At 44.4% G+C, this 13,068-nt stretch overlaps 1 protein-coding gene across 1 annotated transcript in view; it reads left to right on the forward strand.

Annotated features, from left to right (window-relative positions):
- PTPRG (protein tyrosine phosphatase receptor type G) overlaps positions 1–13,068 on the forward strand; it is a 416,959-nt gene that overhangs the window by 329,743 nt on the left and 74,148 nt on the right. Inside the window, exons 9-12 of the mRNA XM_059823043.1 lie at positions 166–350; positions 2,379–2,487; positions 4,217–4,266; positions 6,665–7,463. Of these exons, the coding sequence (XP_059679026.1) occupies positions 166–350; positions 2,379–2,487; positions 4,217–4,266; positions 6,665–7,463 (1,143 nt within the window). The remainder of the gene's footprint in view (positions 1–165; positions 351–2,378; positions 2,488–4,216; positions 4,267–6,664; positions 7,464–13,068) is intronic.

Raw genomic sequence — 13,068 nt, forward strand, 5'->3', positions numbered from 1 at the left:
TGGTATTAAATCCCATTGGTCTCAGTGGATTGCAGTCTAAGCTATTACTGTAGGGAAGGGCATTAAAAAAAAAAAACCCTGGCTCTTAGAGTGAGGCACAGTTCTTCCTGTTGTTTTTTTCTTGTTTATTTAGGAAAGCTTCATATTTATTCCTTCTGTTTTTAGCTTGCAGCACTCCCCCGGTCAACATGAAAGTGCAGCCTGTGAACAGGACAGCATTGCTTGTGACCTGGAACCAACCAGAAACCATCTACCACCCTCCGATCATGAACTACATGATCTCCTATAGCTGGACTAAAAATGAAGATGAAAAAGAGAAGACTTTCACCAAGGACAGTGACAAGGACCTGGTAAAACCACAGCATCAACCCCAGACATATGTATCAAGCCATCCTTATATTGTTATTTTCTCAGTAAAAGGAAGTAGAGGAGGAAAGCAGTTGTTACCTTACAGACAGGCGAGAGTTTAACTCATAATGAATTGCTATGAAAATGTTCAGCATTAGTTGAACATTGCCTAACAGACTACCCAAAACACTGGAGTGTGAATTTATAGTTTATGTGAATGCATAAAGGACTAAATCTGCAGATAGTATTTCATATACTGTTGCTGAGAAGCAGCTGGCTCGGGAAATAGTTGGGCTCTGAATACCTTTTGGCTTATGTTCAGCTCACAGATTTTCACATTAAAAGCCCGATCCCCCAAAATCTGTTCCTGTGGGCTCGGGCTTTTCACTGTGCACAGTCCCCTGCAGTCTTTGGAGCAGTTTCTGGCAGTACGTGCTGCCAGCAGTAGGAGTTGCATGGTCAGGGCTAGAAGGTTATTGCGGAGTGGCCCTGTACGAGCACTGCCTATGTCTGGCAGTGGAAGAAAAAGAGGAAAGAGCAAGAGAGTTCCAGCACAAATGGAAACATGGATCTATCTCCTCCATTTAGGATTTGATCTGCGTGTCATTCTTGTCTAAGTGGAAGCAAGTATTGTACCAGTCTTTAACATTCTCTGCATATAAAATCAAAGTGGCATATTCAGGTTTGAAAGGCCTCCGTTTATTGTTAATCAAAGAAAGCCTCTAGAATAATGAAATCAGTAATTGTATATGCACATGAAAAATGCAGCAGCACAGAGTGTTATTCCTAATGACTGTTATCATATTTTTTTTTCAAATACACAGTCCTCTGGGCCCATTCAATCAGTTATACAATAATACTTCTCTTATTCCCTTAGATGAAGATTCTTTTACTTCATTTCCATTTATATTTTCAATTTCCCCACTAGACATTGTTATCTGGGTCACATTAGGGAACGATGTGCCTCACGAAATCAGAAAGGAATCTATTGAAAGGCACCCAAGGTTATGATGTATTGTAACCTCTCGCTTGTCATAACTTCACACTCTTAAGGGAGATTTTTTTTAATCAGGTATAAGGAGGAGAGCCTTAATCAGCAAAAATGAGGTGGGCACAGTGACAGCATCCTGTTTTATGTAAAAGAAATAATTAAAAGTGTAGGGGATGTGATGGAGTGATAGCTTGGAAATAAATTGCAGTGAGACCCTGTGCTGTGCAGCAGAGCTTGGAGGTTAAGAAAGCAATGACAGCTTAGTCTATTTTAGGGGCAAAAGAAGAAGGAAACTCTTTTTCAAAGGAAAGTGCAATTTGCTTTCAGTGCTCTGGCAGAGGCAGCTGGGCTGTCCCGTCTTGAAACAGGGCTAGACAGTGTTTTGCTAAAGAGATTGCTGGTATATCAAGTGACCCACACAGCTACTGCTGCTGTCTGCTGCAAGACATGAACTGATGTGATCATGGGCTAAGGCAACACAAAAGAGTAGCTGGGAGGCAGCAAGGCGGTGTCTCGGGTGTAAAAGTACGCAGGGACATCCCAGTCCAGGGTGCCGAGCCATCATATTACACAGGCCACCGGCATCAAATGGCCATAGCCAGTTTGTTGCAAAACAAATAGTCAGTTTGAACCTACAGTGACTTTTCTGGGTTTATCCCAGGTTTGGGACTTAGATCTCCACCTATAAAAATCTCTTTTTAATTCCTGTAAGGCCAAATGATTTGGGGTTTAGGTTTTTCTGAGGAGGGCAGAGACTTTCAGGCATGAAGTCTGTCGTGAGAGTAGATGTGGGGTGTTTTCATTTCTTTCTCCTGGGCAGAGTCAGAAGAGTCTGGGTGCATCACTTTTGTCCCAGGGAAGTCCTTTGGTTTTGGCCTTGCCCTTTTCCAGGAGACCAGTGAATATTTCTGTTTAGAAATAAGTTTGTCTTATATGGCAGAAATGTCCTGTATTAGCACAATGCTTTATATATTTCAAACTGATCGTGGACAGTACTGTGGGGGTAAAAAACTGAATAATATCTATTTTTTTTAAACAGAAGGCCATCATTAGCCATGTCTCACCTGACATCCTTTATCTGTTCAGAGTTCAAGCAGTTTGCCGAAATGAAATGCGTAGTGACTTTAGCCAGACTATGCTCTTTCAAGGTAAAAAACCCACATACATATTTTTACATTATGACTTGTTGTGTGTTTAACATTTTCTTTGCAGAGTGCAATATGGTGTGGAATGATTTCAGAAGATGTTTGAATGCATGCAGACAATGCTAATTTCAGATTGTGACCAGTGACTTTATCAGAGTCCTATTTCTAGTGATGGGGGTTTGCCTACACCTCTCTGCTGGCAGGGTTCATCAGGTTTTAGAAGAATTCAGAGCTTTTCTTGTTACTAGTTTTCTAAAACAAATTCATTGGAGACTACTTATGCATCAGAAGGACTGCTATAGCAGAATATGAGTCTGATCGGTGTCTGTTTTATGTCAAGAGGAAAGGAGATCAGTCCTACCTTGACAACCACGTGTGGAGACGTTCAGGTTTTACCATGCGCACAGCCTCAGTGATTTCCAAAACGTACATATTTAAATGAAAGCTAAAGAACTGGGTGCTAAGCTGTCCTTTGTTACGGATTTCCTTTTAAGTTTGTTGGAGAAATCTGGTAAAGCTGAGATTTGGTAGAAGAACTTGAAGGTTTTTGAGTTTTTTAAGTGCTGAAGTTTTGCTCCTTCCTAGGAATTTATTAGGACTTTTTTTTATTAAGTAGGGCAAAGTTCACTCTGCTGAGAGCACTCTCTCCCACCCCAGTTTACAAGTATATAAACCTCAGAATGGGTAATGGAAAAACAAAACAAGCAGAGAGTAAGAAGTTTAAATCCTTAAGGTGAAGCAAAGAGTTAAATCCCTTGAGTTTGATGCTGTGTATGGAACAAAATAAGAGAGGCATTTTTAAGTGTGATTTTTGGAAAATGTGGAGGTTTTGGTCCTACTCTGTTAGCACTTAGCATCTGAAGGATATCAAGCTGTGGACACAATTTAGTTCTGCTCTGGTGCCATGCCACAGTGTTAGCAGCATTGCAGGGGGAGCAGGGATCGGACAAGAAATGTCCTATCCAAGCAATATCTCATATGTAGCTCTCAGTTTCTTAGTATCTCAGAATAGTGTTTTGGACTTCACTTTAAGTGCCATGCAGAAGTCAGAAACTTGTATATTACTGATTATGGCCTCTTTTGGCGGATAAAAAAATGGAAAAATTATTTGAAATTTGACGGTGATGCCTATTTAATTACAATGAAGAGTAAATCATTATTGACAGTTTTGCCGGATACTCTAGCCTGGTGTTCAAACGGTGAAAGTGATACATGCATCCGCAATGGGAGTAGATGTTGCATTTCCTCCCACGTCTCCCCGAAACCAAAAAGGAGCTGTTCTTCTCCTCTTTGGCTGTACCCAAGATCTAACCTAGAAAAAAAATCCATTTGCGCTTTGAAAACATTCTTTGGAGGCCGATTATAGTTGTAGTTGAGGTAAATAGCAGTAAATAATAATAATATTATCATAAGGGCAGAAAAAACTGTTACCATCAGCTGCTCTTGCTTCCTGGGTAAGTCAGGACGTTGCATCCAACTTGGCTTTGGAGGAGAGCATGTTTTCTGACAGTGCGCTTAAACCGGCATTGCCGGGCCTGAGCCATTAAAGCCAAACGAATCCGCCTTTAGACAGAAGTACGAGGTAAGGTAACACCGAGCAGGTGGAGCTGCTTTTACTCCAGGTTGAGACTGCACACGTATTTTGTAGTAGCAATGCTCAGCAATCGTTTAGCAACTGGAGCAGTGCCTCCCTTCCCCGTCCGCTGACACGCTGCCGTTCTTCCCTTCCCAGCTAACACTACTCGAATTTTCGAGGGGACCAGAATTGTGAAGACAGGAGTGGTAAGTCAGCGGTGGCCGCGGGGCGCGGGAGGGCCGCGGTTGCGGGGGCGGCGGTCCCGCCAGGTGGCAGCAGGGGGCTGCGCCTCGGCGGCGGGGCCGGGCCCGCGGGGGGCGCTGCGCAAACCCGCTGCCGGAGGGTCGGGAGCGCGCCCGAAGCGCTGGACGCGTTCTGGTTCTCCGGCGTCGTGCTGCCAGAGGCTTCGGCCGCGGGAGAATCGAGCGTTAAAAAATCTCCCCGAATACGTATTCCACCCATTTAGAGGGGGTTTGTGACTTAGTGGCGGCTGCGGAAATAAATTCCGTTTCTTTTATGGACTGCCTGACCAGACGGATACGCAACAGGAGTAAGGCTTCACGCACAGCATCGTTGCTCTTCCAGTGCTTTAAGGATACCTGCTATTGTGTGACTAAAGCCTTAACAAGCTCTTTGCCTTAATTTTCATTCCGGTGAGACTGTAACGAGTCACTGAAGCTGACTTTTGTATTCCGGAATCAGAAATGTTGATACATTTACAGTAAAACTGGAATACACCTTTTCAGTTGTGAAAGCACCTTATTAGGCTATTTAGCATAAACTATCCATAACCTAAATTTCTCAGCGTTCGGTGTACTGAATTGTTCAGTCAAATTTATGGACTGAATTCATACTATTGAATTCGCTCTAAGTACACTGCTTCTGGTGGTGTTCTGTTCCAGTTTGATATACTCCCTAGTAAGCAAATAACACATACAAAGCTTGAATTTGAATGATAAATGTTTGTTTAATGACGTATGGAGGTATTCTAGACATACAAAATCAGCTGTCAAATTTTAATACTCAGCTCGGCTTTGAGACTGTACATACCAGCAAAAAGCAAACCTCACAGTGCCTTAGGGATTCACACTGATAAGTATCCAAAAGTTTAGATGCTTATTTAAAGTTTTGGCTTGAAATCTCTAAAGCACAGGTTTTCTTCTGAGATCTCAGGTTCTCTGTGATTGCAGCTGGTCAAAAATAATGTGAGAAAGCAGCCTTTCTTGGTTTGCTGCAGCATTTCAACTACCTAGCCTGACTGAAACCGGGAATTGCAGAGAGATGCAGAAATACTGTTAAGTTATAAATTTCAGTTCCAAAAATAAACATTTTACAGTTTTGTTCAACATTCAGTAGCACCTACTTAACCCTTGTTTGTCCTTGCCTAACGTGTACCTTTCCAGCTAATGCTCCTCTTGCTGATGAATTCAGTAACGCGAGACATTTTTCAGTAAGTCAGAGAGGGAGCGTGGTCAGGCTGTCGGGGCAGAACTGCTGACCCTGGCTCTTCTGCAGAATTACTCCTTGTCCGTAGTCAACTCACTTCAGTGTCTTTTTCCGCATGTAATTCAGGAAGGGGAATGACTCGTCTAGTTCTTTTAAGTGCATACCAAAGTTTTTTATTTCCGACAGAGCGTACACATGTGTGCACAGAGACCCACAAGCAAGCATGCATGCACTGGGTTGACTTTAGAATAGCAGTGGCAGGGTGCAGAGGATGCACAGTCCACAGTTCCTTCCCTGCTCTCTGTCAGCTCCCCAAGGGAAGCGGGGAGTACCATCCCTGGCTCTGGGTTGCTGGTGGTGGCCAGGGAGAGCCCTGTGGGTGGGGAAAGCTGACTCTATACATGGGTGCCACAAGCCTGGTGGTCTTGGTGGAGGTCGTGGTGACTTGCCAAAGGGCTCCTGATGCTCTCCAAGTTCTTCACGAGTGCCCAGCTGGCTGTGCTGCAGGTCCTTTCTAACGAGAGTGATTCCTCACTGCAGCACCAGTCCTTACGAGAGTAATGCTGATGAGTAAATTAGGGAAATAAAAATAGTACCCTTCGAGGCCCTCACAACGTGTGTGGGAAGAGCCAGAGTTCCCTGTCAGAGCAGACCCACCAGCCGCGGGTGCTCATGTTGGCAGCACAGCCCTTATTTTGGGACAGCCCTTATGTAACGCTGTATTTTTAAGCTTCTGTATTCTGAGGATTAAAGCACTGTGAGTAATGCAGCTAAACTCATTAAACTCCTTTACATCCTCCTCACCCCTGAGAGGAAACATTACTCACAAGTCACCGGTGACATGGATGGAGACGGTCCTGCTGTAAAATAAAGGATAAAGAGGTTTTTGATGATAATGATTGTTTGGAAGTGGTGAATGCAGGGAGGTTTCCTCCCTTCGTGGTTTGCCGTGTGGCTCTGTGGCGTGTCCCGTTCCTGGCTTGGCCCTGCATCCAGCGGGTGTAAGTCTTTCATTTTAAGAGAATAGCAACCAGAATGGCATGAGTGTGGAAAGGGAGGGAAAAGCAAAAGAAAAATGACCCCAGGTAGCATGTTGGGGCCTCTGCTGATGCTCTCTGCTGTGTTTTCTTCCCCTCTGCTGCCGGTGACCTCCTCAAGCCCACAGCATCTCCTGCATCCTCAGCCGACATGGCTCCCATCAGCTCCGGCTCCTCCACCTGGACCTCCTCGGGGCTCCCCTTCTCCTTCGTGTCCATGGCCACTGGGATGGGGCCTTCCTCCAGTGGCAGCCAGGCCACCGTGGCCTCAGTGGTGACCAGCACCTTGCTGGCAGGGCTGGGCTTCAGCGGTGGTGGCATCTCCTCCTTCCCTAGCAGCGTGTGGCCCACCCGGCTCCCCGCGGCGGCCGCCCCCAGCAAACAGGCGGGACGGCCGGTGGTGGCTGCCACCGAGGCCGCTGCTGCCGCCTCCCCGGGGCCAGAGCGGGACTCGGCGCTGACAAAGGACGGCGAGGGAGCTGAGGAGGGGGAGAAGGATGAAAAGAGTGAAAGCGAGGATGGGGAGCGGGAGCATGAGGAAGAAGAAGAAAAGGATGCCGAGAAGAAGGAGAAAAACAGGGCGACGGCGGCCGCGGAGGCACGCAATAGCACGGAGCCCAACGTGGCCACAGCTTCCCCCAACCGGACTGCTGAGGAAGAAGGAAATAAAACCATATCGGGTGAAGAGCCAAACCAAAACGTTGCCCCCACGGCTGGAGGTCCCAAGGAGGAGAGCTTTGCCGAAGCAGACACTCAGCCCCAGCCGCTCCCTTCCACCCAAGTGCCGCCAGCGTTCACCAATGAACTTTACCTGGGGAAGATCCCAAGAAGACCAGAGACAACAAGAAAACCTCCTCCAAAGGAGGACAGGTTTCCAGAGGAATACCCATCAGATAACAAATTCATCACCATTAACCCAGGTGAGTGACCTCCAGGGAAACTGTTTTTATCAGTGTAAGACTGTTGGAAAATGACACAATCCAAATTCTTTACTGATTTCCAGTGGATAGAACATTTTTGTGGTGCCTGGCTTCATGCGATGGGCAGGTCGTCACAGGACCCAACCCACAAATTGTTCTTGTGGGGAGTAGAGGGGGAAGGATCATACTTTTATTTTATTGGGACAGATTCATGGTCCTTGTAGCTTACTGGAAGAGAAAATTTGGAAAAATGTTAACCCCCAAAATGCTGCAATAAGAATTTTGTTTAAAAAGAAGAGAAGAGAGGGAAATGCAGTGAACTATAGCTGTGAAATTAATTTGGAAGAGCGATTGCTGTGCCGACCTGGTGTTTCATGGGAAGGCTGCTATATATGCTGCAAGCTAATTTAGTTTATCTGCAGGATATTCTTCCTGATAGGACTTTGAGATATTCTCCCAAAGACGGGATCATCGCTGGTTTATTTCTCTCCACAAAACCTACATGCTCTGATCTTCCAAGGCAAGGCACCTTTTGCACTAGGGTTACCTTCTTTTTTTCCTGTGAAAAAAAAATCTTAGCCAGGCAGAGTTCACGAATTTTCTGTGTTTGTCCTGGTGAGAATTACGATGCTCCTGTACACGCCAACTCTGGATGTATGTACCAACTCCACAGTACATACACAGCAAATACGACCTTTTGGAAGCATGCCCAGGTGATCTGTGTGTGCACCAAGCCCTGTCTGGTCAGGATTAGCTGCGCAGGCCTATGCAAACAGGTATCTCGCGGTGCTCCCAACTCGCTGTGCAGAAAGTCCAGTGCATGTGCTCAGGTTTCTGCTTGGGCAGCTCCAGGCGCTGGTGAGGAAAACAGATCTTAAAACTGCAAGGAGCAAATGGAGTACATGCATATGGATTTATTTGCAGAGTAAGGGCTGAGATTTAGATACGGTGACGAGTTTATCTGAGAGATTATGTGTATTACCACAGCATTTATAAGATAGTGCACTTTTTTTTGTTTGGTTTTTTTTCTACTGTTATTGTTTATTTTGCTAATCTATAGACTGTTTTGCAATTTTGTTTTTCCATCAAAGCTGCTCTAGAGTTAGAATACTGTGAAAAAGCCTTACATATTTATTTTCCCTACATTTATAAACACAAAAATGCAGACATTGTGCACTCAGTTATAGCTCAGAACCAATTTAAAAAACAAAGCTAAATCCGATCTTTAATAACATTTGTTACAGAAATGCTGACCTGACTCTAATGCTGTGAATCATAACTGTTCTGTAAGAGAACAGATTAACAACGTGGAAGCCAAGAAACCTGCACCAGGTTGTGCTGATATGCTGCTGTTTTTCTTGCTCCTCAACTGGAAATCTTCTTCAAAGTCCAGTGCTCCCACTGAATATGGTCTGAGATGCCTGTCAGGCAGCTTTCAACATGCCACTTGCTCTAATCACCTTTTTGTCAGGAAGGAGGGAGCTTGTCCTAGCCATGCTTTGAAATGTTGGGAGTAAGCATTCAGCACCATTTAGGTTCAAACCCCAGCAATTCAATCAGCCTGGGTAAACCTGCCTCTGAAATAGTTGTCTTCGGTTCTTCCTGCCTTCTGCTTCCCTGTTTCTCATGTGCCAGTTTCTTGGATGGCCCAAGTACAATGTCCCTTATATAAGACCTAGAAAGGGCCTCATGGCTTATTCTCAGCCTAATAAATTGGAGGAAAGATGGGTAGTTGGTCTTGTTTCCTAGCTCATGACAAAGGGATTATTATTAGATTGGTTTTTATTCCGTGCTGATGTTAAGATGAAAATCAGTGAGATGGGGAAATACTGTTAATATTGCTAAGAAGTACTTACTGGTTATTGTGAATCGTATCCCCTTAGTCTGTAGTGATTTCTCTCTCTTTTTAGCATGCAGAGAACTATCACTGAAAGTGGTTCAATACAGCCTTGCCTCCGACTACACAGCCTCTTTTAAGAGCTCTGCTCACTTGCAGGCTCGAGGCTTGAAGTGACCCTGCCTGAAGACTGCACGCAAAGATGATCAGTCTTGAAAGCACTCTGCAAATTTGGTTTTCCATGCTTGTATGTGGAGGGAGGATAACTTACTAAGATCACTGGGTCTTGCAAAAATGGCTTCCACGTGTAGGAAATGACATCTGAAATAACCAGCACATGTTAGCTGGGGGAAAATATAAGTGAGAGAGTTGCCTGTTTCACCCAAATTAACCTTAGTTAAATGTTAAACCTCTGGTAACATACCCGGGATGAGGAGAAGGAACTGTCCCATATTTTCAGCTTCCCAGACAAGCCTCTCCCAGGCCCCTCAGTGTACTGAAGAGGGCACTCAGCAGCAAAAGGGCTGGGAATGGCTGTTCAGAGACGAAGAAGAGCCCATTTGTGCCATTTTCCTTGGGGTAGAGCTTCATTCCCTGTCCTTGACCCCAGGTGGAAGAAGTTAGGTTGGTCACAAACCTGGTGACTGCTTGTCCCGACATTGGGAAGGGCTAGTGTTTTTCAACTCTGAGGACATTTTGAGATGTTTCTTATTGGCTTTGGGACAGAGGCTTTCTCTTTGTACCAGGTGTGAGGACCTTGTCCTTCAAAGTCTCTTCAGGCAAGTCCTTCTTTTCTTTGCATCTTGTGTCACCAGGCTTCTGCAGTGGATAGCTGAGGTCTACCTAACCTGGAATTTGCCCAAATATTTTACTAGATGTGTCTGAGTAAGGCATGGCTGGCCTGTTGGGAGTGCTACCCCTGTGGGAAGACTCTTGGGAATGCAGGAGAAGGAGCTTTCCTCCAGGCTGGATCTAGGTTACCGAAGACACATGCCAGCAAAACCCACAGCTGATAAATTGGCCCATCAATCAAATACTACCACAAAGGCTAAGACTAGTTACTTCAGCTTAATTGTTTTCCACAGCAGTATGGAAATTTGCAGTTCATACAGACAGACCTGACCTAGCTCACGCAACAGGTTGAGTTCAGTGAAACGCCAGACATAAGCGAGACCTCTTCCTATGAGAAAGGGCCTTAAAGGTTTTTCCATAACAAGGTAAACCTGAAATCGAGACAACGACCAGCAAAGCCAAGAGGACATTGCCAGAAGTGTCTGAAAGCATTCCTGAGCATCAGGACAGTTAAAAGAGGCTGAAGGCCACTTCCAAAGTGAGCAGAAAGAACCCCTGCAGCTCTCTGTGTCCCACAGAGGGCAGAAACTTTTCTGGATGCATCTTTTCTCCAGGAAGCAGTTTTTAAAAAGCTGTCAAGGTTTCAAAAATGGGTTTGTGAGTAGAAAATTTAATCATTTTAAGGAGTCGAAAACTGTTTCATAACAATGTACACTTGTAAAATTAATTATATTGCATCAAATTAGCAGTTGTAAGGAGATAACTGAATGGGGAAGTACTCATAAGTGTGGATGATTAGAGAACAGGGAACACATGAAAAATTACAGGGAAAGTGCAAGGCCAATTAGTACAGCAAGGCTCATTTTCTTTTAGTGCTTATTTCACACGCACATACACACACACCCCTCTCCTGAGGCCGTGTCATTGTTTTCCAAATGGCATTGGCCTCTTCTTGTCATGTGGTAGCGGCCAACTCTAATGATTTTCTTCTGTCGCTGAACGCTTGCTTGCATTCTCCTCTTTCATTTTCCTGATCATCCTTTTCTCTGTTTTGGTGCCCACATTAGACTAATTGTACCTTTGATCTGCAACTGTTACACACGCAGCTGCTCAGCATTGTCCGTGACTCTGAAACCTGAAAATTGGAAAAACAGCAATTAGAATGATGCTTTACAAAAAAAAAAAAAAAAAAGAGGGAAAAGAAAAAAAGAACAGCAACATGGTTCAGTTTAATCAGGCTAGAGCAGATATTATCCCATATAATTTTGGTTTATTTTGCTGGACAGTTAAACAGATCCTTTGTATTTGACAGGAGATAACGAACAGGCTGTTGTGACCAAAGTAATAGAGGTCTGCTTGGGGCTTTTATCCGAGTGATGCGCTGGGACTGAGAACAGAGACGTGGGTTTTGCCCTTGACCCGAACTTCAGCCAGGTCCTCCCATCCCTCAGCGTTCCCCCACTTCTGCCGAGTTCCTCCCACGAGAGGGCTTTGTAGAGAGACTATGATGCGCAGGGTTAAATTTCAAGCCTGGTGTATGCTTTTAGCAGAGGCTGAATTTTGGTTTTTAGAACAGTCTTTGCCAGGTCTGAGGTTACAAAAGCCTTTTGGGGATAACCTCATTAAGATAATTAAACATCTGTGTAATTCTTTCTTTCTCCATACGTGGCAAGGATTATTAAGCTGTATTTTCATGTGGCACTTGAGCCATTTTGCATGGCAACTTACAGGAGCAAACAGCAGAATGGCTTGAAACTAAAAGGATTGAATTACTTGATGTTTGCAAACAGTATGACTTTCAGATACCTGACATCAGGATTAAATGAGATTGGCCTCTGTTTACAAAACAGTGAAAAGCCATGCTTAGTTGTGCACAGCCTGCAAGTCTGACTACTGCAGGAATGCCTGCAATGAAATAGGGAGAAAATAGCTGCACAATGGCATAAGCTTGTATCAAAAGTAATTATTTTTTTAAAAGTACATTTTTGCCTTTTCATTATTTAATAATACAGCCGATAGTGTTTTCCAGAATTAACTGATACCTTTGTATAAGTCCATAATTTCATTTGCTCAAAGGGAAGATGAGCAGGTGACTTTCTTTTAAGTGACTGGATGATCTGAGGCGGTTTGGCCGCGGGAGTTTTTTTTTGGCCTGCAGAACACGCGTATTGTCATAGTTAACGGTATCTGTAATGGTACAACAAACAGAACTTTGTCCTGGCGGTTTGTGCAATGGATGATAAAGGCAGATAGGTTCTATATTACAGCTGTGGTTGCTTATTATAGCAAGCAGTGTTACTTAAGGGAAATAAACATGTTTCTATTCTCAGGAACCAATTACCAAGAATACACAGAAAAACAGTACATTTCAGAAATTGTTGAAAGCCTCTTTCTTGCCTTGACCTTTGTGCAAGAGTTGCACTGCCAAAGCCTCCCTCGCTGCCTAATGCCCTCCAATACTCTCTGTGCCAGGGCCTCATCCATCCAGGGCCTGGACGGAACTACTGAATGGCTGGTGCACAGGAGTTACGGAATTTTCCAGATGCAGGAGTGGATTTAGCAGTGCCAGGGCTTGTATCGTGTGGGACCTCCTGAAACAGATATGCTGTAATAATTTTTATTCCTTCCTACTGGGATGAATTCCAAGCCAGTAAAAGGCAAACTGAATTAATTCAACGAAGGCATATGCCACTGGAAACTGTTTACATTTCTTAGCAAAAATGGAGTTTCCTGGTCCATTTTTTAAGCTTTTTTCCCCCCTGAAGGACAGCGTATGGTGGGCACCGTTACTGTGGATATGCTGTTGACACTACCAAGGCTCAACATTCCTGCTTTGGAAGAGAGTGAAATGCTGACTATTTTTCTATTTTATAATCTTTTGTTAGGTAGGAGAACAGGAAGCTATAAAGGCCCAGATCTGTCTTTTTGTGTGTGTATTTTCTTCAACTCTTTTTCGAAGTTACACAGTGTGCTGCT

This window comes from Gavia stellata, chromosome 12 (assembly GCF_030936135.1).
Source record: "Gavia stellata isolate bGavSte3 chromosome 12, bGavSte3.hap2, whole genome shotgun sequence".
Classification (NCBI taxonomy): Eukaryota; Metazoa; Chordata; class Aves; order Gaviiformes; family Gaviidae; genus Gavia; species Gavia stellata.